This window comes from Papaver somniferum, unplaced genomic scaffold (genome assembly GCF_003573695.1).
Source record: "Papaver somniferum cultivar HN1 unplaced genomic scaffold, ASM357369v1 unplaced-scaffold_0, whole genome shotgun sequence".
Taxonomy (NCBI): Eukaryota; Viridiplantae; Streptophyta; class Magnoliopsida; order Ranunculales; family Papaveraceae; genus Papaver; species Papaver somniferum.
Window position 1 is genome coordinate 400,522 of NW_020618823.1, and position 25,563 is coordinate 426,084.

The 25,563-nt window shown below is 36.1% G+C and overlaps 3 protein-coding genes across 3 annotated transcripts; 1 reads left to right on the plus strand and 2 right to left on the minus strand.

The window, feature by feature from the left end:
- Positions 1-578: 578 nt before the first annotated feature.
- Positions 579-2,886, plus strand: LOC113325827 (photosynthetic NDH subunit of lumenal location 4, chloroplastic-like). The gene is made up of 6 exons (XM_026573695.1): positions 579-1,004; positions 1,375-1,467; positions 1,648-1,708; positions 1,823-1,891; positions 2,040-2,181; positions 2,556-2,886. Exons 1-5 carry the CDS (start codon positions 642-644, stop codon positions 2,105-2,107), a joined length of 654 nt encoding a protein of 217 aa, XP_026429480.1. The 5' UTR covers positions 579-641; the 3' UTR covers positions 2,108-2,181; positions 2,556-2,886.
- Positions 2,887-3,963: 1,077 nt separating this feature from the next.
- On the minus strand, positions 3,964-4,818 carry LOC113325897 (heavy metal-associated isoprenylated plant protein 23-like). The gene is made up of 2 exons (XM_026573762.1): positions 4,553-4,818; positions 3,964-4,454 (listed from the first exon to the last, which is right to left on the minus strand). Exons 1-2 carry the CDS (start codon positions 4,713-4,715, stop codon positions 4,156-4,158), a joined length of 462 nt encoding a protein of 153 aa, XP_026429547.1. The 5' UTR covers positions 4,716-4,818; the 3' UTR covers positions 3,964-4,155.
- A 2,121-nt stretch (positions 4,819-6,939) lies between these two features.
- LOC113325880 (MICOS complex subunit mic60-like) lies at positions 6,940-11,807 on the minus strand. The gene is made up of 12 exons (XM_026573746.1): positions 11,625-11,807; positions 11,392-11,452; positions 10,630-11,301; positions 9,752-9,889; positions 9,476-9,628; positions 9,289-9,366; positions 8,868-8,960; positions 8,626-8,745; positions 8,431-8,508; positions 8,131-8,310; positions 7,601-7,702; positions 6,940-7,487 (listed from the first exon to the last, which is right to left on the minus strand). Exons 1-12 carry the CDS (start codon positions 11,633-11,635, stop codon positions 7,254-7,256), a joined length of 1,920 nt encoding a protein of 639 aa, XP_026429531.1. The 5' UTR covers positions 11,636-11,807; the 3' UTR covers positions 6,940-7,253.
- Positions 11,808-25,563: the final 13,756 nt, after the last annotated feature.

Consider the following 25,563-nt stretch of genomic DNA (forward strand, 5'->3'; position numbering starts at 1 on the left):
TGCAATCATGATACATTCTTGATAACCTCTGGAACTGGATGTGGATGTGAAATGCTTCCAATTTTATTTGTGAATGGAATTAATTGTTACTAATAGTCTTTCAGAACTCTGGCCTCAGCACAATTTCTCATCAATCCATATGAGAGTTAGTGTTTACGCCTGGTAATTGAACCTGGCAACAAACACTTCTTATTATAAAAGTTGGAACCGAAATTACACCGAAAGTTGAAAACGGAATCTCCCCGAGACAACGTTGTACCAGTGTCTCGCTCGGAACCGAGATAAACCGGAATCCGAAATTAACTACCTTGCTATTAACAGTAAACAAAAATGCGAATATTCGACGGTGATGTAAGAAAATCTTTTCAGTATTCGGTGCTTGGAAGAATATTCAAAAGCCCTTGAATAAAAAACGTTACACATAGAAATTATCGGCATTTCTCATTTGTTCCTCGGGCAATCCGACAAATATCTCCCTAAACATGCCTGAGGCCCGGAGATGTACTTAGCCCAGTTAAGCCCATAGGAAAATTCGGTAAACTACATTTTTGCCCCCATGTTAATGCCGTTAGAAATTCAGTTTTGAGAACCACAAACAGAAGATAGGAAGAGAAAATCCAGAGAAAGGACAGAGAAGAAAAATGGTGATCTCAACATTAACAAACTCAGTATCTAAACCTAATTTTGTGCTTAATCAAGGTCTTAAATCAAAACCCATTTCTTCATTAACCTTAAAACCCACTATTTCCTGTTCTTCTGATTCAAACGGAGGTTTGTCACAAGCAATTACAGTTGCAAAAAGAGAGATTTTCAGTTTGGGTTTGGGGATTTTAACATCAGCTATGGTGATTGGTGCTCCTTTAGAAGCAAATGCTACTAGAATTGAGTATTATGCTACTGTTGGTGAACCTCCTTGTGAACTCAATTATGCTAAGTCAGGGTTGGGTTATTGCGATGTTTCTCCTGGGTTTGGTGATAATGCTCCACTCGGGGAGCTAATTAACGTAAGTGTTGATGAATTTTTTGGTTTGAACTTGTTTCTGCATGGATTAAGTTTAATGGGTCTAGTTTTAATTTATGAATTGCTTATCACAATCACTTTCTGAATCTTCATGGGGCAAGTAGTCTAAAAATGTCTGATTAACATAGACATGAAATTTTTGGGGCTAATGGTATTAGAGCACATCATTTCATCGAGAAGCGTCATTGTCGATTTCGCCAAAATCACATTGTGTTTGTTGCTAATTGAAGATGACCTTTGGATTGTCTTACAGATGTGGACAATGTTATGAATGTGAGGATGAAGTTATTGAGTTTGCAAATGAATAGCCTTTGAAATCTGCTCATTTTTTGTGCTTCATTTTGGATTTGCAGATTCACTACACTGCAAGGTTTGCTGATGGGACAGTATTTGATAGCAGCTATAAACGTGGAAGATATCTCACAATGCGCATTGGTGTTGGCAAGGTATTTGCTGATTTGAATTTAAGGTTTTATTGCCAGCTTGAGTCGACATTCTTATTTATAAAATGGTGGTTACTAAAGCAGATAAAGTGGAAACATCATAACAAGAAATGTATGTTAAACTGAAATTTTTGTAACTTCGTGATCGTGCAAACGAGTACTTTATCTTTATCCTGTCTACAGGTGATTAAGGGGCTGGACCAAGGGATTGGGGGAGGTGAAGGGGTGCCTCCAATGGCTGTTGGTACGCTTACAAACAACAAACGCTGTTAAATCTGTGAACTTTTTAATTCTATCTTGTTATGTCGCTGTACTTATGGGATAAGTAAATTCTAAGTTATCCTTTACTTACATGCAGGAGGAAGGCGTAAACTTCAGATTCCCCCAGCATTAGCATATGGACCTGAACCTGCAGGATGCTTTGGAGGTGAGACTTTTTTATTGTTCATAATTTGTCGTATATATGTGTGCCGTTCTAATGGTTGTTTGTTACCAAAAACATCTAGATAAAAAAATCGATGAATACTTTGAGATTTACAGATTGTTAACACCTCCCATTTATCTTCTTTACACAGGTGAATGCAACATACCTGCGAACGCGACTCTTACCTACGACATTAATTTTGTAGGAGTTTACAAGTGAAAATTCAAAACTGCAAAAGTTTCAGTTTACATAATAGCAAGTAGAATGACTATAATTGGCAATAGTCCATCCCGGTGAGCTTCTTCCAATCTTACTCTGCTTATCCTTAATTTGTTCTTCCATATGTTACAATGCCTGAGGTTTAAGGGCCAACTCTAGTGCAATCTATATGGCACCTTCAACTTTGCTGTAACTGGGCAGCTGTGAGATCCTAAAAACCCAACACCAAACAGTCATTTAATCACAAATCCCTCAAGGAACCTTGCTTACATACATATGATGGCTCTATGCTATGCCCAAATGAGTTCCACGTATTCATTTCTTTCTTGTCTAATAGATCCTCTGGCAAACTTGGTTTGATGCTTTTTTGTAAGTAGGTATTATCTATTTCACTTAAATAGTTTTGGTATTAACTGTGGGATTGGGCTGCCTGTTATTTGAATTTCAGAATCTTAAAAGTGTAATGGAGTCCAGTGCTATACTGGTTGCAGTTTATCAAGCATAGGAGGATTATGGTTGCTGTCCAACTCAACCACGGATTAGTGATTCTCGGAGATCATTATGTTATATATCACTAGTGAAGCATCCCGCATCTGTAAGTGTAGATATGGTACAACATAAAGTTGATACCTTGTTGTTAATATTAATTTACTTTTGTCCATTTATATGTGAAATTCCCTCTGTTTAGCAACTAATCGAGGTTTCTTCCCTCTGAGTTATCTGTATCGTACACACATTGTTCATTTAATCTAGTTTCCTTTTGCTTTTGAAGCTTCCAATGTCCGATTTTCGTGTCTTGGCTAATCTACTACTTGTACGAACAATTTTTAATCTCGAAACAGTGAAAAATATTAACACAGAAAGTCATAAGAAATCACAAATTATTAGATTTGGTCGAGGCATATGCTTGAACATATCTTTTTGCTCCATTCCTTTTTTGTGTAATGAAAATTATTCACTTCTTTAAGATGTGCACAAATCAAATTTGATCGATTAAGAAACTAATAATCTTTACTTTTAGTCACCTTTTAGTCATGTGATTTCCGTCTTTACTTTGTGGGATTTGCTTCTACTTTGATGCTTTCATTGTTTAAGTATTATCTTTTCGTCTCTTCACCTGTTTATGTGTTTACTTTAATCTTTGCCTACGGATTCTAGGCCTAACTCACGAAACCTTATCTGTTGAATGATTAGATAGAAAATTTCAGCTTCTACTGCAACCGTTAAACCCCAAAACCTCATTTACTTTCATGTAGTTTTCTTCAAATTATTGAGCTTGAGTCATCTTCATGTGATCAGATGTAGACATGTTAAAGGCACCTAGATATGTATGCATGACTATTGCAGAATCTCTAGTTTTCAAACAAAAAAACAAAAGCAATTCCCAAGTCCCAACATTGAGAAAAATGGAAAGATTTAGATGATAATGAGAGGTGCCCAATGAAAACAATACACAAGCTGGTTTTCTTTTCCTCTTCTTGTATCAGCTAATATAACTTGGCATCTGAATTTGAATGTTGTGTTACTCAGATTTCAGTGTGTATTTTATTGAAATGTCTGACTGGGGTGTACGCGTAAATGTTCAAGCCAATTAGACAAAGGTCATCGAGTCAGATGAAGTTTTGACTTGTGGATCTGAACAGTGTGTGAATCAGATTTCAGGGTGTATTTTTTTGGAATGTCTGACTGGGGGCACGCATAAATGTTCAAGCAGAAGGTCACCACGTCAGATAAAACATGTTTGACTTGACCAAATGTTACACAGAGTGATTGATATGAGACTACTCAGGAAACTAACTGCATGATGCGTGTCTTGTCATGTCCATCACAACAACATACCTGCAAAGTCTCTCTGATTACCACTATAACCCCAATTTTAATCATTATTTACTTGTACTACATCAGAGAAACTGACTGGAGTTTTACATATTAATAAGAAGTGATAATAGCCCATAAGCTGATTGGACTTTTACATAATTAGTTAAGCTAGCCTGAACCTAGACTGCTAAATCAAGAAAATCCCATAAACTTTTCTTGTCTGAAGCAGTTTACATGATAGAGCAAGAATTGGGGTTATCATCACTAAACATGGCAATATAGTGATCATCTTGGTAATTCATGGTTGCAGTCGCAGTAGTGTTATCAATTTTTCTAACATAACCAGGTGGTGCTTTTTTGTCATAAACTTGAGCAGTATAAGGATTCATAACCAAGTTGTAAGGAACATAAGGCCATATTTCAGACTTATTTCCTGTTGATTGAGCTCTCTTTAATACCTTGTTTGCTTCTACATATCCACTTACTGTCACCTTTTGTTCTTTCCTGTTAATCTCCACTGATTTTACTCCTGCTCAAACAAACAAGCAATAATATCGTGTTAGCATCATCATTTCTACAGACCGGTGGGGGAAAAAACAACACAAACTTAGAGAGGAAGGATTTTACCTCTCATTGAAGAAAGAGCATTCTTTACTTTGAGTTCACATCCTTCACAATCCATTCTAACTTTGAGTTCAACTGTCTGCATTTGTCTCCTTTTCTTGCTTTTCGTATGTCCATTGCCTCCTAGTAAACCAGATAAATAATCTAAAGTATATCCAACACCCATTATTGTGTTTCTTCTGAATTTTTTTGCAAATAAAGTTAAATTTTTCTTTGAAAGAATGACACTCAAGAAAAGAGTTGAAGAAGTGCAAAAAGAGTGAAATGCTGACAATGGGAGGATTTCTTAGGCTGGTTACATATATTTATAGGGTGGAAAGGCATGAGTAGGTGTGAGAGAAAGAAACAATAAAATACATCTGATATTACTTTGGCTATCGCTGGGGAGTTTTTTTTTTTCTTTTTAACCAATAACTTAGTACGAGTATCCGTGTTAGAAAATATCCGATGCTAACGTTATTTGAACTTAAATGTGTCCAAGTTCTCAAGTATTATTCTGAAATTTTATTAAGTTTTTCTGTAGACGAGTTTGATTTCATTTGTGGGTAAACAATACTACTTCACAACACTATCCACCTACTTGAGGGGCACCTGCAAGAATAGCATTGTTGTTAAGCTGGCTGGGTATCGGCAGCCACAGTGAAAAATCCTTGACAGCTGAGGAATATTGAATTTTTCTTTTCTTTTGAATGTGAGAACAAAAGGTTGACACTTCCTAAAGCCTAAAGGGTTTTGTATTGGTACAGTAATAAAACCTTTGTACTTAGTTTATATTCCTGAATCTCTTTTCTCATAAAAACTTTGGAAAAACCAAAAGAGAAACGTCAAAAGCAATCAAAAGTGATGCCACTACCACCACTTCCCAAAAGAATCAAAGAAAGCAAAAAATTAGGTTAAATCTCTTGGTAAATGAGACAAAATACATTCATCTGATTAATCACAGATTTTCTCAATTCTTAAGTACATTATTGGGTCATACTAGTATTTTACACTGAAAAGTTCAGTACTTTGGGGCTTGATGCTAATAGGGGATATCAATTTGCTTTGGGGTGTACCATTTTTAATGGTGAAGAATGTTTTCTTACATAAAATTTGGTACGCCCCCAAGTTAAGTGATACCCCTATTAGCATTTTTAGTTAAATCAAGCTCAATAACTTTGAGTCCCTGTTTGGTCACCATCAAAATTGTACTATTTCTTAATTAGGATCTAAACCAACCACCATTTAGGTAGACTGATTTGATTTCTTTTAAAATGTAATGGGATTAACACTTTATGCATCAATCATTTCTTTGCAATTGATCCAAATCCAAGCATGGGGAAGCAGCTAATGTGGCATTCAGTGAGAGAAGTGACAGATTTTTCCCTGACTTTTATGTGCTTCTTCAATAATTGAAGGTTACTTGTGTCCAGTATTCAAGCTGGGGGAGCCTATGATTCTTAGATTGTCTACATATAGATAGGTAGTGTCTTGGCAGAGTGGATGTGATGCTTCAAGTTCACATAGATGTTGTTTTAGTGCATCCAATAATTTCATTGCAATTTTTTTTTTTGGAATTCCAAGTACAAAAGAGTGGACCATGAAAACAGTGTTGAAGTTACTTCTGGTACAGGAACTGCCATTAATGAAATGAAAGAAAGAGGATGCTGCTGACTATAGATTCTATGTCTTTTTTCTTTCAAGTTAGTGGATTTCATCATTTTGGTTCCCCCCATGAATTTCAATGAAATAGCAATAAATCTCAATCTTTGTTGCAAATTGAAATGCACTCACTCGTGTAAGAATGGTGTTTGACATTATCCAATCCAATGGCAACTGCTTAGAAATAATTATTCTTAATGTATTTTATTGAGGTCAGATGGAGGATTTGTTTGATTTAGAGCAAGCACAACCGTGCGGAAAGATTCCGGTAGGTAAAATTTTCAGTCACCAACAGTGTTATTATTCGTACGGAAACCATCCATAACCTCTGAAAAATGTACCATAGTGGTTGCCTTCCCCAGCACAGTGCTTGCTCCAGGGAAATATTTTCTAACCCGATACTGGGTTCGATGTTGTTTAACAACTTGTGTCACTTGATTTCTAGCAATGCTCGAAGTTATTTGAGCCGACTCTTAGTATAGTTGATCTTTCCTAGAGGCTAGAAATGCCAGCTTATGTTCTTAAATGTCTAGGTATCTTACTCCACATAGAATGCATTTCAAATTTTAAAGGAAGTGGTCATTTAGGAATTGGATCCGTTCTTAGGCAGAATTTGATCTTTGGTAGATTTTCCATTTTCGGCTGCACTCTAGCCTAGTTGCCTCCTAACTTACGCTTCCTCGAATGGCATAACCAAAGGCACTGAAAAAAGGCAAAATGGAACAACTACAATAGTACAATTACAGAAGCTAACCAAACTGCCTGGTCCAATCAAAAATTAAAAATTACTAATATTCTGAAATTCGACACTAGAGATCAAGACGCAGGAACTCCAACGAGATCATTAAGGTTTTTGTACACGCCCAACCAGGCAGCCAAAAAGAATTTCTTTTCTTTATTCAGGGACAATATCACTGACTGACAAAAAGTCATGGACTGTAACAAAAGTTTCATTTTTTTCATTTTTTTCCACCCGGAAATTGTGAGCAAAATTATGTATCCCACATATCATGGGATAACTACAAAAGTTGCATATAGAAAATAAAGAACCCTAAACTACTTTTTATGTAAGACTGATGGCTGTAGCATATGATTTAAGTACGGATAGAGCTTGCTCTGCGATGGCTCTGTTCCTTGCTTGTATCACCCAATCGCCAACAATTTCCTCTGCTTTGCTACCACTGACACCTTTTTCTAGGCTTTCCGCTGCTTCAGCCAGTTTTCCTTCGGCCAGAAGCCTCTCAACCCTGCTGATGACAGACTCAATCCCGTCCCCAGATGGATCATCTTCCTTAACCTGTAAACAGAATACACCCTCAGATAATCAGAATTTGAGGTTTGGCCCGTTTGGGTAATGAAAAGTGAACTGTGATATTGTGCAGAAAGTGCTGCGATTTACTGCATTATTACCTTCAAAGAAGACGCAACATGTGCGATTGTATGTGTCAAGATGCCTCCTCCACCAGGTGGGATAAGACTATAATGCCGGAGCGTGTCTTTCAATGTAGTAAACTGCATGACGAAACGAACATTAGATATGTACAGTTCATTTTTATTTTATTTTCAAAATATGGTATCTCGCAAAAAAACTTGTTACTGTAATTTCTTGTGGTTGCTAAACTACACAGATTAAAAATTAGAACTAGAAAAACAGATATTCTACAAAAAATGAAGTGCAATACTGCCACTAGTTTTCCATTGTTAAATCCCTCTTTAAGAATTCCTTCCTACTTCAGAAAAGCAGAACTATGTCCACATAGACTAAGTGTAAAGTAAAAAATATGACAAAGAGAAAAGAGAAGGAAGCAGGGCAGTGAAGAATTTGCTCAACAGAATCCATAAAGGCAAAGGGAGGGGTAATATAGTGATTGACATCTGTTAAATGAGAGTAAAATAGTATTTATCTGTAACGAAAAGAAGTTCAAAGCTTCAGCACTTGCCTTCTGGTTCAATTGAAATTGCGTGTCTGTACCATGCTTTAACGTTTCTTCTGGAAGAGTTGACAAGACCAATTCCAAGAGGGAGTCTTTGTCAATGCCATCAAGGTACGTACGTAGTACATTTACCTCTCTCTGAATAGGTAATCCATTAGATAGTGCATCTTCTAATGCAAGTGTTCCCTGTACAACCCCAAACAAACAACTTGATAAATGAACAGAAGATACAACTTAGGTTGTTACAGGAAGGAGCATGGACTCAACATTTATTCATTAACAAAGAAGGAAATAAAAAAGAATTACCAGAGCCAGCTTGTATACAGAGTGACTCTGCCGGGACTCTTCAGATCGCGCCAAGAAAGCCATGCACAAGGCATTAATCTATAACAAAAGAACCAAACACCCTAAACTGATTAACTATTACCCAAAAGGTAGCTGCAGGAGTCCAGTAAAGCACTGAATGAGAATTGCGTGCATGTAACTCAACAGACAACTCACATTAAGATTAGCCTCTGCCATCTTTTCGATCTGAGATGCTTTCTCATTAGCAATAGCAGCGGCAAGTTTTGCTTTCGCCAAGTCTTGGATCTTATTCAACTGTGCCTCTGCTTCATTTTCCTGGCACCACCACATGTTTAGCAAATGGTGTAACGAGTGCACATAAGATGTGACGACATATTTAGTTTTTTAATCTTTTGTAAGTAAACATTAGAATTTAACTGCAGGGGTTATGAATAAACCTTTCTTTCCAGTTCCCGCTTGAGATCTTCTTCTGCTTTTTCTTGAAGCAACTTTATGTTAGCTGCAAACTTGACCCTTTCTTTGTTTAACTCCTGAGAACAGATCAGTATTAGTCTCTCAACACAATCATACACTTAATGCCGTACAGAACTAGTTAGAGATACTATTATACGTCTAGGTCACGCACTGGTAATAGAACATGTGTACTTCCAGCAAATTATAACTAACCAGAAGGACCATAACATAAAATACCAAATAAAAAGAAAGGTGCCCATCAGCTATATCTGAAACTAAATGTTTTCTGAGAAACCTTAAATGCTGCTCAAAGCGGAAACAACAAGACATTCATGAAAAACTGAATGTCAATTTGATAAAGTAAAAGCGTTGTTTATCAATGTCCATGGTGAAGACTACTACAACCTTCTCCAACATCGCAGCTTCTTCTGCATACATGAGTTGCCTGGCTCTGGCATCCTTCAACTCTTTCTCATACTTCTCCTATAGCGCCGCATGAAAAAGAAATATAGGCAGTTAATAGTCACATTGAGATGCAAAACCAGCAAGTCAAATAAATTGTAACGCCTTAGAATTTAAACAGCAAATCTACCTTCAAAATTCTCTTTTCTTCAGAAAATACATGAGCATCTAACTCAAACTGCTTTCGTTCAGCTGCGTGAAGGGCATCCAAGAAATCAAGAACCAACTTTCCATCCTTGGATATGTACGCATCCTTCAACTCATCACTCGTGCTTAGTAACAACTTCAGTTTGTAAAACAGACAACAGAGATATGGACATTATACAACTTGTTAAACTCTTTCGTTAAAAGTTTACACAACATAATTACAATTAAAGAGACCATGGTAAAAGCTAATTGTTTATACCTCTTTTGCTTCAGAAAAAGGCACGGATACATCAGTAACCTTCTCATTGGAAGAAGTTGTTGGACTACCCTCATCTTTCTGGAGAGAATATTCAGCAAGAAGTGCATTGGATGATTCAGAAGCATTAACTACAGGAGCCTGGAAAAAAACAATAAAACAAAATCCTGAATCCAAAGTCAAGTAAATGAACTTGCAGAACAATATGAAAAAGTGAAGCATTCCTAGTATATTGATAAGCTGATATAGTAAATATAAAATCATGGTGGAACCTATGCAGCTAATCGTCTAACAAACCACCAAATTCGAGTTTCATTTTGACTTCAGAACTAGCGACAGGAGAAAGAAGATAATTCTTTGAACATAACTGACAACTATGTTGCACTGGGATGAGAATCACCTACATTGCATTTTTACTGCCATAGCCATCATAAGATTCATAACAATTGAAACAAGCAACGCATTCTGAATTACGTACCTGTCTTAATCTAGTTATTAACTTTTAAAAAGAGTCTCTCTGAGCCTTGCTATTACACGAAATATCACATGAGAGCTTAGTGTTTTGCCATTCCTAGAGTCCATTGAGCTGTATTTTCGCGGCCTAGCAACATTCAAGTTTTTTAGCATAGGTTGGTTCGAGAGTTATCTTTTACATGATTGAATAGTTTTGTTCTTGCCTGGAATATTTGGTGTTTTCATCAGCATCTGACATTCTATATGGCAGGCAGTGAACATTTGATATATAATTATTCTGGTTGGTGGCAAATTCAGATGTGCAACATTAACATTGTCAAAGGAACATACCAGCTACTAACTAAAATGTTAGATGCACCACCAAGCGTCAAGATAGATAAAAAAAAAAGGAAACAAAGAACTCTTACCTCTGTTGTCTCCTCCAAGGTAAGATTATCGGGTGAGGTTGGTATTGACTCAGCCTCTTGAGCTACAATATTTGTCTCAGTTTCTTGAGAAACAGCTGTGGATGCTACAAAGTCTCCAATTTCCCTTTTGCTGAGGTCATCGCTTAATGGTATTTCAGAAGAAGTGGTAGGAGTAGTCTCGCCAAGAATCGGATCTTCTTGAGGTGCCACACTCTCTTTGTCAATTACCTTATCTTCTTGAACAGACACATTTGATTCCCCTTGAACATCAGGAACGCCCAAAGCAACACCATCATCATTTTTCTCAACATTAACAAAATCAGACCCCAATGTACTCGTCTCCACTTGCTTTTCTAACTCTCTTGTTTCCTTCAAACCAACATCCTTCTTAGCATCAATGTTAGATAACTCATTCGAAGATTTCTCCTCTTTAACAAAAGGATAACCTAAATGTCCGCCTTGATAAGCTGCAACTGCACCACCAACTGCAACACTTCCAAAAAAAATCTTCAACCAGGTACCAGTTTTAGGTGCTTCTTTTGGTGGTGTTGGTGGTGGTGGTGAGGTTTTTCCTACTGAAGCAGCTGGTGAGGGTGAACCAGCTGGTTTTTGAAGTGTTGTAGTAGTAGGTTTAGACGAAAATCCTTTTCTCGACAAAAGAAAATATGGCAACTACAATGCAACAATCAAAACAGAAAAAAAGAATCAGAAAATAAGAAATCAAACGAAGAATTCAGTTAATGTAGAGATTATTCTTCATACCTGAGTTGTTTTGCTTTGTCTGTAGACTCTTTGAATGGATCTGCCGGACTCCAGCATTCCCCTATGTCAAATTACCAAATCAAAATCAGTACGCCATTCATAGATGAAATTCTTATACTGAAACTAGTTATGGAAACCCCAATTCAGCAAATGAATGGCTAAGAAATTATACTGGTTTAGATTTATTTTTAGAAAAAACCCTAAATTAAAAGATGGTGAAATTTTTGTTATACCTTTGCAACATCGTGATGAATTTGTGTATCAGAATGTAGAAAACCTAATTCTTATGCTCAGTTTCAGAGGAGTTTCAGAGGAGATGATGGAAATTCTCCCTCTGCTGCTGCTTCCATTGAAGAGACGAAAGAGAGAGGGAGGGAAGAAGTGTTGTAGGCTTGTTGAAGGGGTCGGAGTCGGAATTATGGGTGTAATTTTAGGGCCGTGCCTCTGTTATGCCTGACGTGGGTCGGCTGATCTAGATATGACTCACTATTGGATGGGTGCGGCGAGGGTAGTAAACGGGGTTTCTTTCATGAAACTAATAGCTCTTTTGAAAACGTGGCTCGATCAGTAATGTGAATGTGATGGATTATCATTTTATTTTTTTTGCTAAGAAATGTTAAGATATGGTCAAGATATGATATATCTTGATATTATTGTGTTTGTTATTTGGTTGTAATTGCATGTATATTCTTTCTGTATATATCCTAGATATTGTTAGGTGTATTTTTTATTTGCCTTATCTAGTTGTTAGGTGTATCTTTTATTTGCCTTATCTAGTTGTGTAAACATGTATAAATCAGGCTTTTGCCTATCAATGAAGATACAGAGAATTATTCTCACAACTACATTAGAATCTCTATGCTCATGTTCATCATGGTATCAGAGCCTGACCCCTCTCAACGCACCCATGTCCATCCGTGCGTCCGTGGTTTCCGTACCACCCATCAGTGTAGCCCAGTCAGCGGCTTTCATATCATACCCGTCAGTGTAGCCCAGTCAGCGGCTGTCATAACCATCAGTTCAGTGTATCCCTAGTCGTTGAGGGAGGGTGTTAAATAGTACCACATCGCCTAGGGCAACCTAGGTTCCATGCTTAATAAGCCATGGGCAAACCTAATCTTTCAAGCCGGTTTTCGAGGTTAGTTAGGCCCATGGATTTCTAACAAGAAACACACCTTTAAATTAAGAAAGTAGAGAATTACAGACATCATACAGGTTCTCCTTCCTAACAAGAGAGTTCAAAAAAGAAGGAACAGAGACCCAAAGACTCATAAGACAATGTTTTCTAGCCCGACGTGCAAGCCACCAGCCGGTCTGCTAGGAGATTATTCACACGCTTAATGTACACCATTTTAAAAGAAACTGAATTAGAAATTAAACTCCGACATTGCTCGATGAGATCACTGGTTCTCCAAGTAATGTTTGAACTGACACCATTAACCAAATGCAAAAGCTTAAGACAGTAACTAACAAACACGACTCTGGAGAGATTCATCTCTTCTTCCCAAAAGATGGCCAAATTAGAGCAGCAGCTTCAGCACCTACTGCATCAGAAATCAAACCATAGTCCGAACGAGAACTTCTTACATTTCCTGCAATGTCACACCAAATAACACCCAAACCCATATTAAAACTCTTGAAAGACCCATCAATGAACATAAAATGCTCCACTACAACTCTAGTGAGCTTTACATTACTAAGAGAAACATGTTTTTGTTGCTGAGGAGAAATATAAGTGTTAATCATTCTTTTCGTATCCAAGATGACCTTACTCAGATCAATAGAAGCATTACTGAAGATTACATCACACCTTAACTTCCAGATACACCATAAAACAATGGCACCATTACTAGGCCAAGAGACATTAAAAGGAGAAACACTCATAGCAGGATTATGCCAAGACAGAAAGTAATCATCAATCCAATCCAAATCTAAAGAGATCATGTGTTGTAGAGAAACTCCAAACCATATATGTTCAGCAATTGGACAATTGATAAAAAGATGCATAACAGTTTCTTCATGAATCCGACAAAGAGGGCAAATGACATCAACAACAGGATTATAACTCTGAATCAAAGAAATAACTGGAAGCATATAAGAAAATATTTTCCACAAAAAGAATTTGATTTTAGGCAAACAGTTAATGCCCCAAACTTTCCTCCAAAAGGCAGCATCAGCAGGAGGAGAGACATCATTCTTATAAACACGATATGCAGATTTAATTGTAAACTTACTATTCCTAGTGTGCATCCATATTAAAGCATCATTCAGATTCAGATTTAATCTAATTGTCATAATCCTAGTTACTTCATCAGGCGTGAATAAATCCAATAAAAGTCCGACATTCCAACAACCATTTTGAACATTAATAAGCTTATTAATAAACACATAATTACTACTAGAAGGATGACTGGACACTGGGGGATTCAAATACCCTGGAATCCAATTACTATGCCAAATCCGATAAGAATCCCCATTATTTATTTTCACCACAGAATTAACTTTGATAAATTGTAACCCATTAACTATACCTTTCCAAATCCAGGAGGAAGTATTAGCCGCTTTGTCAATTTCTAGCAAATTCTGATCAGGGAAGTACTTGTCTTTTAAAAAACGAGAAAGTAAGCAATTTGGATTATTCATAATCCTCCATCCAAGCTTACAGACAAAGACTCTATTAGTAGCATGAGTGTTTCTAATACCTAATCCCCCATTTAGTTTAGACTTACCTATATCATCCCAGGATCTAAAGTACGCAACCCTCTTTGGATTCGTTTTAGACCACCAGAAAATTCTCTGAATAGAATCTAATTTAGAAGTGACAGTTTTCGGAAGAGGGAACATGTCATATAATAGACTGCTAACTAGATAAGACATGCTTAGTTACTATTGTTCTCCCAGCGACATTAAGGTTGGATTTTTTTGAAGAACCCAACCTAGCATACAAGTTGTCAATAAGAAATTTAAAGGATGTAGTTTTATTCTTACCTATAAAGAGTGGAGTTCCTAAGTATTTTTCAGAGTTACTAAGAAACTTCATTTTAAGAGTTCCAGCTAAAATTTTAATATGTCTATGATGCATCTTCCCACTAGTTATAAAACCAGATTTTTCTAAATTAATAGCCTGACCTGAAGCCTTAGCAAAAACATTAATAATCTTGAGCAGATTCCTAGCATAAGAGACTGAAGCCTTAGCAAACAACATACAATCATCTGCGAAAAAAAGGTGAGAAATATAAGGACTAGTCTTTTTGAACTTGAAACCTTGTATCAACTTATCATCTTCAGCTTTTATGATCAATTGAGACAAGACTTCCATGCAAAGAATAAATATATAAGGCGACAGGCAATCCCCTTGCCTGATGCCCCGCGAAGGATAGAATGTTTCCCCAGGAGAACCATTCACAAGGACTGAATACGAGACGGTACTAATACACTGCAAAATCATTTGACACCACTCTTCAAAAAATCCAAGTTTTTTAAACACAGCAATAATAAAAGACCACTCCAACCGATCAAAAGCTTTAGAAACATCAAGCTTAATAGCTAGGCGGCCATTTTTTGAGTTCTTCTTTTTCTTTTTAAATGAGTGCAGAATTTCATGAGTGATGACCACATTATCATGAATCTTCCGATTAGCCACAAAAGCGGACTGAAAAGGCGAAACCAAGGTGTCCACAAGAGGCTTCAAGCGATTAGTCAAAATGTTCGAAACTATTTTATACACAGAGTTTGACAAACTAATAGGCCTGAAGTCATGAGGAGAAGAATCATTCTTGATCTTGGGAATTAGAGAAATAAAAAAGAAATTAATTTGCTTCAAAAGGAATCTATTTTTGAAGAAACTTTGCACATGAGTTACCACTTCAGATTGAACTATATCCCAACTATCTTGAAAAAAACCCGCCTGAAACCCATCAGGCCCCGGTGAGCTCCAAGAGGCCAAATAATTAACAGTATCCCTAATTTCCTGAGCAGTGGGAATAGCAATCAAGAAAGAATTATCTACATCAGAGATTTTGGGGCTGACAAACCCTAAGGTTTCCTCGACGTCATTATTACCAGGGTTAGAAGAAGTGTAAATCTTTTTAAAATGCTTAGAGAGCAACTGGACAACTTGTTTCCTGTTTTCTAACCAATTACCTTGCTCATCCCTAATGGTGTGAATGGTATTATACATATTTCTAAGAATAACCATATTATGGAAAAAGCTAGTATTCCTATCATACTGAGTAAAATAATTTATTCTAGACTTTTGTTTATAGAAACTATGTTTTATTTCATACCAGTAGTCAAGTTGCTTAGAATAGTTCAAAATATACTCTCCAATCTGAGGCGAGTAAGGCAACACTTGAAGTTTTTCTAACTCGGTATTAAGCCTACCTATTGTAGTTTTAATATGCCCAAAAGAATTTATGTTCCATTTACTCAGGTAAAATTTCACATTCTTGAGCTTATTTACAACTACAAATGTAGGAGAACCAGTAACCTCTTAGACCAAGAATTACTCAAAATATCTTTGAATTCAGGGTTTTGCTGCCAACATTTGAAGAACTTGTAAGGAATATTGACGTTCCGTTCCCAGTGAAAGCATTTAACCAAAATATGATTGTGATCAGAGAAGATTTTTCCTAAATTAGTGACTCTAGTTTGAGGAAGGACTGTGACCCATTTATCATTCATAAAAGCCCTATCCAACTTTTCAAAAATCAACTCAATCGGATTCTTAAATCTTCTGTTGCACCAAGTAAATGGATTACCATAAGAGAAAACTTCATTCATATTCATCTTTAAAAGGCTCTCTCTAACAAAGTTCGGAGCAAAAGAACTATTAGGGTTACCACCTTGTTTTTCCGAGTTATGCAAAATGAAGTTAAAATCACCTAGTAAAATCCAAGGGTTATTGTTGTTGTCATTCATATCACTAAGAAAGTTCCATTGATTTCTCATGCCAGCCAAATTTAAAGAACCATAAATAAAAGATACCACAGAATTCATGATAACAGGCGAGACATCACACAAGATATGAATCATGTTCAACGAATAACCTAACACTTCAATATTTGATTTTTCAAAATACCCAAAAGCCAAACCCCCAGACTTACCAACAGCAGGAATGATAGTTCATGAGTCAAAAGGTAAATGATGCGTATATTTTCTAACAGTGTCAGCATCAACCATTGTTTCTAATAAGCAGATACTATCTAATTTATACTTCCTAAAAAGGCTAAATAAATGCCTCCACTTTTTATCTGAACAACACCCATTTATGTTCCAACTTAAGAACTTTATGATGTAAATTGAAAGCAGCAAATAATAGGAGCAGTATAAACCAACCAGTAATAACAACAGAGAAAAGAAAGTAAAACAAAGAGCAAGAATAAAATGTCAGGAAACAGCAAAGATAACTTATTGGGTCATGAGCCAAGGAGGTATCCTTAGCCATAGAGTCATCATCCATCATCATAAGATCAACTTCCTTTTCAAAATCCTCATCAGTAATAATCGGTTCCGGTGGAAGAGAGGCTAATCGCATAGGTTCAAGAATAATTGAATCCTTGAATCCTCAGTCTGAGAAGGTACACTCAAAAGTTCATGTTCAAAACTATGTGGCATAAATCCTTCAGAAAAATACTTCATTTATGAAACAGAACTACATGAAAAACTTGAAGACGAAACAACAGTCTGGGAGAAAGTAGAACATGAAGTAGCCCAACAAACATTATTAACCGAAGAACACAAACTGGAAGATAAACCTAAGCTTCCAACATTAAAAGTAGAAGCTTCAGGAGGTGAAAAAGGTGGAGCAGATGAAAGCGGTGGCCAACGAGGAGTCGGCATCATGGAAGAGGATGAAGAAAAAGAGCTAGCCTCCAAGTAGACAGATCCAAAAACAGTTTTTGGCCTTTTACCTTTCATATCATGCACAGTCCCATAATCTCCCAAAATAAAGTTATCAAAGGGCGACAAAAAGAAAGCAGAGTTTCGGGGAGTATTAGGGGGAATGGAAGGTGACGAAGGTACATTCGAAGGTTCCCTAATAGTTAAGGCAGACACAATAGGTAAAGCAGACGAAAAAACAAGTGGAGAGAAAGATGAGCTCCTGTTACCGATGCTACCCAATGGCTGAAGACTGATTGAGAAAGCAGAAGGCTTAGAATGATCCCGAATTAAAGGATCACTTGCAGAGACTTTTGACTTTGAGCTTTCGCCAACTTCAGACTGTGCCTTCACATTAGTAACTGCAACATGAGTAGCATGAGGAGAGGGTGCTGGCAGAGCCCTGCCAAAAATCCTTGACTGAAACTCCTGACATTTTGCCTCATCATGGTACAACACAAAGCATCTCTTGCAAGCACGAAAAGGGATTTTAGGGTAAAAAGAAGTCATATAGTAAGTTCGCTTACTAGTGTTGAAGACAACTTTCCTTGTGGGTGGTGTCTTCAAGGGCACCATCAACCTGGCTTCATACCAGTTCCCGGCTGGAGTGTCGGCTGTAACAAACTTTCGGATCTGATCAAAGACTTCTCTAATCTTTCCTTTGTTGACCAGATCTGAATGAATAGGTATCTGCACTGGCATAAGAGTAACATCCCAAACAAGGTCAAAGATAGACTCCAATGCACCTAAAGGTTATATAGCAAAAAGTTGACCAAACACTAAGGTTGGTCTAGCAAGAAAAGCAATATCCATATCTTGACTCTTCTTAAACATCACTACAAACAAGTTCTGAGTACCCATTCCTTGAATATAAGGCTTGGCAAGCTTAAAATCAGGAGCATCTATAGGCCAAATCCGATTAAGCTGATGTTTGACAGAATTTTTGTGATAACTTTTGCTATCATCACACATCAGAGCAGCAAACCTATGTGGGAACTCTTCCATATCTTCATCCAAGTCTAAAACTCTCACTTGAGCAGCTAGCATTGCCATATTAAAAACACAGACTGAAAGAAACTATCAAAATAAGGATATAATAGAAACTGCAAGAGAACTGAGAAGTAGAGGAGAGAATTGTTGTAGTATAAATAGACTCTCCACAGACAACTTAATGCAAATACAAAGAATAATAAGAATGGAACACTGCAGTAATGATAGAGACATAACTTTAATATTGAGGTGACATTTAATTGCAAGCTGGTGAAATTACTTAAGAGACTAAACACTTCTCTCAGTTAATCAATTGAAAGATAAGAACAATTGAGTAGCAGGCTTGCAGTTAAGAATTGACAACACTTCCTTTAACAAAAGACAATTAATGACAGACAATGAACAGAGCAATAATCTTAATCTCCAGCTTCAGATGATCAAGTGACTGAGACTATTAAAGAATAAATGACAAGTGTAACAAAGCTTCTGAAATAGCCACCCTATGTATAGATTTCATAAACTAAACTTTAATCAAATTCAATCAGCTTTGAAATAATAATTCCAACTAATTAAGATTAAAAAAGAGTAACACAACTTTTTATGCCTTGATACAAGTAATTAACTTCAACAATCAACCATCTAGAGAGATAAGACTTCAAAATCTAATTAATCTTGTTACAAAGGTGAACCAAAAGAGACTCAAAAGCATCGCCCAGAACAGAAATTTCATTCCCAATACAAATAGCTGATATACATTTAGGATTTCTCATATATAATAAAAACATCCAATCCCTACTCTAGGTAGGATCTCAAAACTCCCAGAGGAATCTCCAACTATTTCATCTTATCAAGTGTCTTTAATCATTATAATCAAACCAATCTATGAAGCTGAAACAAAGAACTGAAAGAATACCCAAAACTGAGAACCATACCCATACGCTAAATAAAGCCTGTCAACCCAATAATCACTGTTGATTTACGTATCTCATGATGATGTCCCAAACCCTATGGCTGCACCTCCATTAGCTCATGACATAAAATAAAACGAAAAGAAGAACTAAATTAGAAACAAGCAAGAGATTTCATTTGAGTTGAAACAAATAACTCAGTAAACTAATTCAACTTTCAATCATACTGCAAATCCAAGTTTTATTAAATTGAATTTAGAAAAAACGAAAGACCTAAAAAATTAGGTCATGAAAGAAACTTTTCGATGCTTAAAAATCTTTCACCAAAATGGAAATTAAATATAAGGAAACAGGAAAGAATCAACTGAAGAACATGAAAATTAAATTAAAATCCAAAGGAGAGAGCTAAATCAAACAAAGAATCGAAGAGAAAATTCCATATTGACTTAGTCAGCGTCGCCTGACTTTTTGCCCTCAGCAATAGCTGTTGAATAATTACAAAATTCATGTCATGGATTATTACAGTTTGCATAATAATCACGAGATTCTTCATGAGGCTTTCTACAGTGGGAAGAAAAGAATAGGAAAAAAGATTGACTGGTTTCTTGAATCTCACTCATACAATAGGTAGTTGATTCAAATTTTAAAATGATTCAAAGTCTAGCGGTTTACCTAAAATTTGCCTTGCCACTTAATTTTATGTGACCATAATGAGTCTTGGGCTTTAAATATATTATGTGATAAATAAATTATAGCTTAGACCGATATCTGCTAGATGATTCCTTGTTCGTGCGTTGTAATTTCTTCTTTAACTCAAAATATATAGTGTAGTCCAAAAGTATGATATTGTAGCTTAATATTGCCTCATAACTCCAAATTTACACCGATGCCAAAAAAATTGAAATCTGGTTTAGAATTTTTTTTATGACATGAAATTTGCACTATAACAAAAAACCTCATATAGCTAATATGTCTTTGTGACCCATGATTTGGCAAAAAAAAAAGTATTGCAATACGAAAATCTGAACAAAATCTTGGTCTGTAATCTAAGGGTAATATTATAAAATATGTTATTGTAACTATATTGATTCTATGACATGTAAAGCTAAGGGTAAAGCAGTCATAACGGGTCATATTAGACAGACTCAAGTCAATCAGATTCTAAAGCTTGAACAGTCCAACTTAAATTTAGAGCTCGATTAGTTCAATTCTGCTCTACTAGAGCATAGATTACACTGTCCATGCCTTTTCCTCAACCTCGTACAAACACACGAGATACTCAGAGGCACTGAAAAGCCTCACACTCAGTCACATGGTCATATCCACGACTGACTTCCATAACATGAGTTATGCAAGTTCATTCAAAATATGAAACTAAGCCATGATCATTCCAAGAGCTTGCGTGCTTGTTTGAAATGATCCATAAAAGGGGAATTTGGCCTCTGCAATTTCATAGCCGGTTGTAACATGTTGATACTTAACCTTAGATCATTGTGTGTCTCATACATAATCAACGACATTGTGTTCCACTATTTTGTGATCTCCATATGAAACAGACTAGTCCCAACGCACAAATAAAGAATATTTTATTTTATAGAGTATTGCTACCCTGATAACTCATCATGCTCGAACGTTGACTAAGTCACCCACATGGGAGGTCATTGTATGGTTTTGATCTGGTGGTTTATGCCACGTGTAGGGAATACCCAATTATATTTATCGTCGCAAAGAGAACAGTCAGTCGAGGAAGTTACGAGAATCTAGGGATAAACTCGACTTATCACTAGTTATTCAACTGATCCCAGATAAGATGTTTATCGCGTCCCTCATCCTTATCCCATGAATTTGAGATTAAAGGGTTCAGTTATAAATAGGTCATCAAACGATCTCGCTAAACACATCTCTCAGAGTATTCTTTCTATACCCAAGAATTACTCTTATCTCGCTCTTTCGTTCTACTTCCCACCCTAAGACCAACCCCCGAATCCTTCAGCCATGTGGTCGATGCAGTCTTCGAACAACCATAAGCTTGGACTAAGCGAGGATTGTACATGCTCAAACTTACACAACTCACATAGTCTTTAACTCAAAGCCCTAAAACTCACTTTTACCCCCTTACTTATTTTTAGATACCTGCAGTATCCCAAATACTTCCTTGTGGCCAAAATCTTACTATATATGATGCAATACTTGCACGTCGATCTGCATATACGTCACGTGGTACAAAATCTACCACACTGTATCCCAAATATATTACCAGTGTGATTCAAATATACCTATGTGATCCAAAGTTTGATGATGTAGTACAGATTTGCTTCATAATCCAGAATCAAAATTGTAAATTAATTAATGTATCATTATTATACATCAAACCTAAATCATGTGGGTGGCCTGAAAATTGGTAATGACTAAACCTTTGTGGCACTGAACTAGCCTTTTCGGCCCCGAATATCCCAACATTTGGGAACCTAGCGGATGAAGTTGATAATTACGTTATGATCAAATAAACATTTACACATTTCAGGAAATTTATTGAAATATCTATGATTCACTTTTAAGTTTATTATAAAGTAAAAAAGAATTATATAGAAATATTTCGTTATTCTTTATTATTTTAGGTAAATATTGCTTCATGCAGTCATATTCACTACCGGAAATCGGTTTTTTCTGGTATGGGAAAAATATAAATTAGATTTATTCAAGATTTTTTTTCTTTGATTTTTTTTAAGTTATATAAAACTTTGGTAAATTAGTAAAATTCATTTTTTTGAATAATAATTGTTAATATAATAATTTTTTTGAATAATAATTGATGTGGTTAAGAAGCAAATCCCAAGCCAATTTTCTATGTTTGCAAGAGATTCCATCTTGTGGCAGTGTAATTGTGTTAAGCATGCTCAGGACTATTTATTGGTTGTACCTATCAGTGGGCTCAATCAGTGTATTGGTCCGAGACAGTTTAGAGCCGTGCTTTGCTATCGTCTTGGCATCCCTCGTCTATTGAAAATCGTCAACAATCGGAGTTCTCCCTCACAAACCCTTCTGGGAATCTGACTTCTTGATTAAACTAACTGATATAACTTTTACAATCTCATTTGCTAACTGTAAAAAGTTATCTCTATCTTTATAGCTAAAAGGAGTAATAAACTTTTTGTTGAGAATGGTTTATGTCCAAGTTGTAACAAATCCATGGACATTTTTGGGGATCACGCGCTTCATTGTGCTAAGTATATTGGCCCTAAGTTTTGACATCATGTTGTTCGCGATATAATTGCTGACATTTGTTACAAAGCTGGTGTGCCTGCACGTAAGGAAACTTCTCCTGGTTTTCTGACGAATGAAGACAAAGATTTGAAACCTGCTGATATTCTGGTGCTCAATTGGGAAAACGGACAAGATGTTTGTATGGATGTCTCATGTGTCTCGCCTTTCACTGGAGAAGGAATTCGCTCATTCGTCCCAGGAAAAGCTATAGCTACTGTCGTATCACGCAAACAAACTAAATACTTGGAAAAGTGTGTTTCACATGGCCATGGTTTAGGGGTCCTAGCTTTCTCTACTTTAGGAGAACTTGGTGAGGACACTTTGTGTTTTTTCAAGCGTCTGAAGAACTGTTTAGTTAGTAACGACGCTAGTAGTGGTTTTGGTAGTTTTATTTTTCATAGATTAGGCATAACTATCCAAAAAGGTGTTGGCGCCCAACTTGTTGCTAGGTTGCCAACAAAAAACTTTGTGTAATCGTTTTATGAATTGTTATCATCACATAATTGTAAAAAAAAAATAAAGTTTGTTGTCATATTTTATTACTAATAGTTTTTCTTGTGTCATATCAAGTATTGTTAAAAGTAAATAAATCTATTGTTAAAAGTAAATAAATTTATTGTTAGTTAATTAAAAACAGTGGAAGAAGACATATTAATCAACAAAAAGTCTTTACAGATCGAGCTGAAAAAACCAGGTGAAAACCGCCACACACAAACCCACCTCTTGCACGTCTCCCGAGGGCCCACTGGGACCCACAAATAATAAAAACTGTGAGAGGCGGTTTTTACCTGGCTTTGTGATAATAATTTTTGATTGTGGTTGTAATAATGAGGTTCAAACTCTCGGACTTGTGAAGATTAAATTTAAAGATTTAATAAAATTATATACAAAAATATTAACAAAGTGGGCGAGAGGTATGAGAAAACAACCAAAACATTGATTCCACTATTACACATGAATTAATGATGGTAAATAATCCAAAACTCTAATTATCTTTTAAGTCTTTTATATCTTAACTCACTAATAATCAAGCAAATTCTCAAACATCAATTGTATCCCTTAAGCATAAATTATTTAAACAAAGCATAACCTATCTAATTGAATCACAACTGATTAGGAAAATTAAGAAAACAATTTAAAACTCTGCAAAAGCAGTGATTGAGTGAATTATAATTAAATATTAGAGAAAATAAAATAGTTACCAATTATTCATGCATAAATAGCTTCCTCATTTCCTTGGTTGTGGGAGAATTAGTCGCTCATCATGTTGGAAACACGCTCAAAAATCATTATCATTGCTCAAAGGGTGTTTACAAATGATGAAAAGGAAGAAATAATTCAAAACCGGGTTTGTAACAATTATATTTGTTACAAACCAGAGAACTACGACCCTCGGCAAATAAGACTGTCGAGCGACAGTAACAAATAAGACTTGGGAAAACTCGAATTTCTTCTTCTCTAGCTCTCCTCAGCCCCCCAGACTCTCGACACCCCTTCTATGATACCTTGTGAACATATTTATACGTGATTGCGACGTTCAATCTCCTCCATTAACTCCAAATAATCTTCATTTACTCGGGATATTTTCTTTCTTTTTTTATTAATGATTTTGATTTTTACGCGTCTGCAGCTGGATTAAATTCCTTATAAATCTTCTTCACGTTCCAAAGTGTTGATTAAGGCTTCAAAACACGTGCATTACACGTTTAGATTCACCACAAGTCGTGTAAGCTCATGTTTTTCCTCCAACTCCCTGTTTGAATTAAACCAAGTTATCCAAACAAATTTGATCGAAAAAAACACCCATACTAGCTTTGTTAGGACATATCACAACTACCCATGAAGTTTCAGCGATTGAATCGCACAAAAACTCCTCCAAAATCCGATCGAAAAATATGCCAGTGAAAAGAAATATTTTCCCGCCAATTTTTTTTTTGTATTTGTGAAGAAGGTTACCCCTTATCCAGTAGTCGCCCCTTATCCGTTGCTGGAGTCCGAATAACACATGTCTTTTGGGGTTCCTTAAGTAATTTTTCTGGGGTGTTTCCAGCATTTTTTCTGGGTTCCTCCGGCGCATTTCTGGGGTGTTTTTAGTCTCTCTCCTGGGGTGTAAAACACCACTTTTCGAGCCAATTTCGCCGCAAGAGCTTATTTTTCCAAAAACATCGAGAAAAACATAAAATAACACAATAAGTATTTAATCGAGTCTAATAATACAGAACATTGAGAACAAAATAGACACATAAATGCGTCTATCAAATACTCCCAAACTTATTATTTCCTAGTCCTCGAGCAAAACTAAAAAATAAAACCGAGTTAATCTCGGGAGGGTTTACCAGAGGTGTACCCACAAAACCATTACTTCTAATTGGTCACAAGTATCCAAAGAGCTATGAGGAGATACATATTCTCAACCTATCTCCAAGTAACTAGAATGCCAGAGAAATTAATGGTGTCAGCTCTAAAGTTGACTGAAGAAAAGGGGAGACACATCCGCAACACAACTAGATAAAGAGATATCCGCTACACAGCTAGATAAACATTGTAAGATGTGTCCGCTGCTTTACAGCTGGATAAGATTAGGAGAGAGATAAAGATGAGAGGGACATCTGCTACACAGCTGGACTAATTACGTGTGACGAGTTAAACCAGTGGTAGAAAGATCTTGTGCCAGATTGAAAGCGGACTAACAAAGCAACCAAATGTATCTTTTTTCGACTCTCTCATAGTGCTCAGTAGAAACAACATCTTCTTCGGTCTTCAACTGTTGATGATAAACTATCGAACCTCATAGAACCTTGACAATTAACTCTTCTCTTCGATTTCTTCCTTGACTTAAAAATTTCTACTTCCCTTTGGCCTTATTGAACAAAACGTAACGATGATTTTTTTCATTTTTCATTTTTTTCATTTGTTTTCTTTTTTTTTTCATTTGATTTTTTTTTTGAAACAAAAATTACAAGACAACAATTTACATGGCCATGAGAGAAGGACTTTCAAAACATGGATCTTCGCAACTTGTGATGTCTTGGTATCATGGATTCTAACAACTTATATCATTTGCTCTTATAACTTCAACTTTGATTTTTGAATTATTCTTTTCTATTGTTGCTTCTAAACCTAAAACGTC

Excerpts from the sequence above, each read along its gene's own strand:
- LOC113325880 (XM_026573746.1), bottom strand. Across the intron at positions 9,629-9,751 it reads CTTTTTCTGAAGCAAAAGAG|TTGTTACTAAGCACGAGTGA; the intron begins GTATAAACAATT and ends TACAAACTGAAG. Across the intron at positions 8,311-8,430 it reads CTGTATACAAGCTGGCTCTG|GGAACACTTGCATTAGAAGA; the intron begins GTAATTCTTTTT and ends GGGGTTGTACAG.
- LOC113325897 (XM_026573762.1), bottom strand. The coding sequence starts at position 4,715 with ATGGGTGTTGGATATACTTTAGATTATTTATCTGGTTTACTAGGAGGC. Across the intron at positions 4,455-4,552 it reads TGCTCTTTCTTCAATGAGAG|GAGTAAAATCAGTGGAGATT; the intron begins GTAAAATCCTTC and ends TTGTTTGAGCAG.
- LOC113325827 (XM_026573695.1), top strand. The coding sequence starts at position 642 with ATGGTGATCTCAACATTAACAAACTCAGTATCTAAACCTAATTTTGTG. Across the intron at positions 1,005-1,374 it reads CACTCGGGGAGCTAATTAAC|ATTCACTACACTGCAAGGTT; the intron begins GTAAGTGTTGAT and ends TTGGATTTGCAG. Across the intron at positions 1,468-1,647 it reads TGCGCATTGGTGTTGGCAAG|GTGATTAAGGGGCTGGACCA; the intron begins GTATTTGCTGAT and ends TCCTGTCTACAG.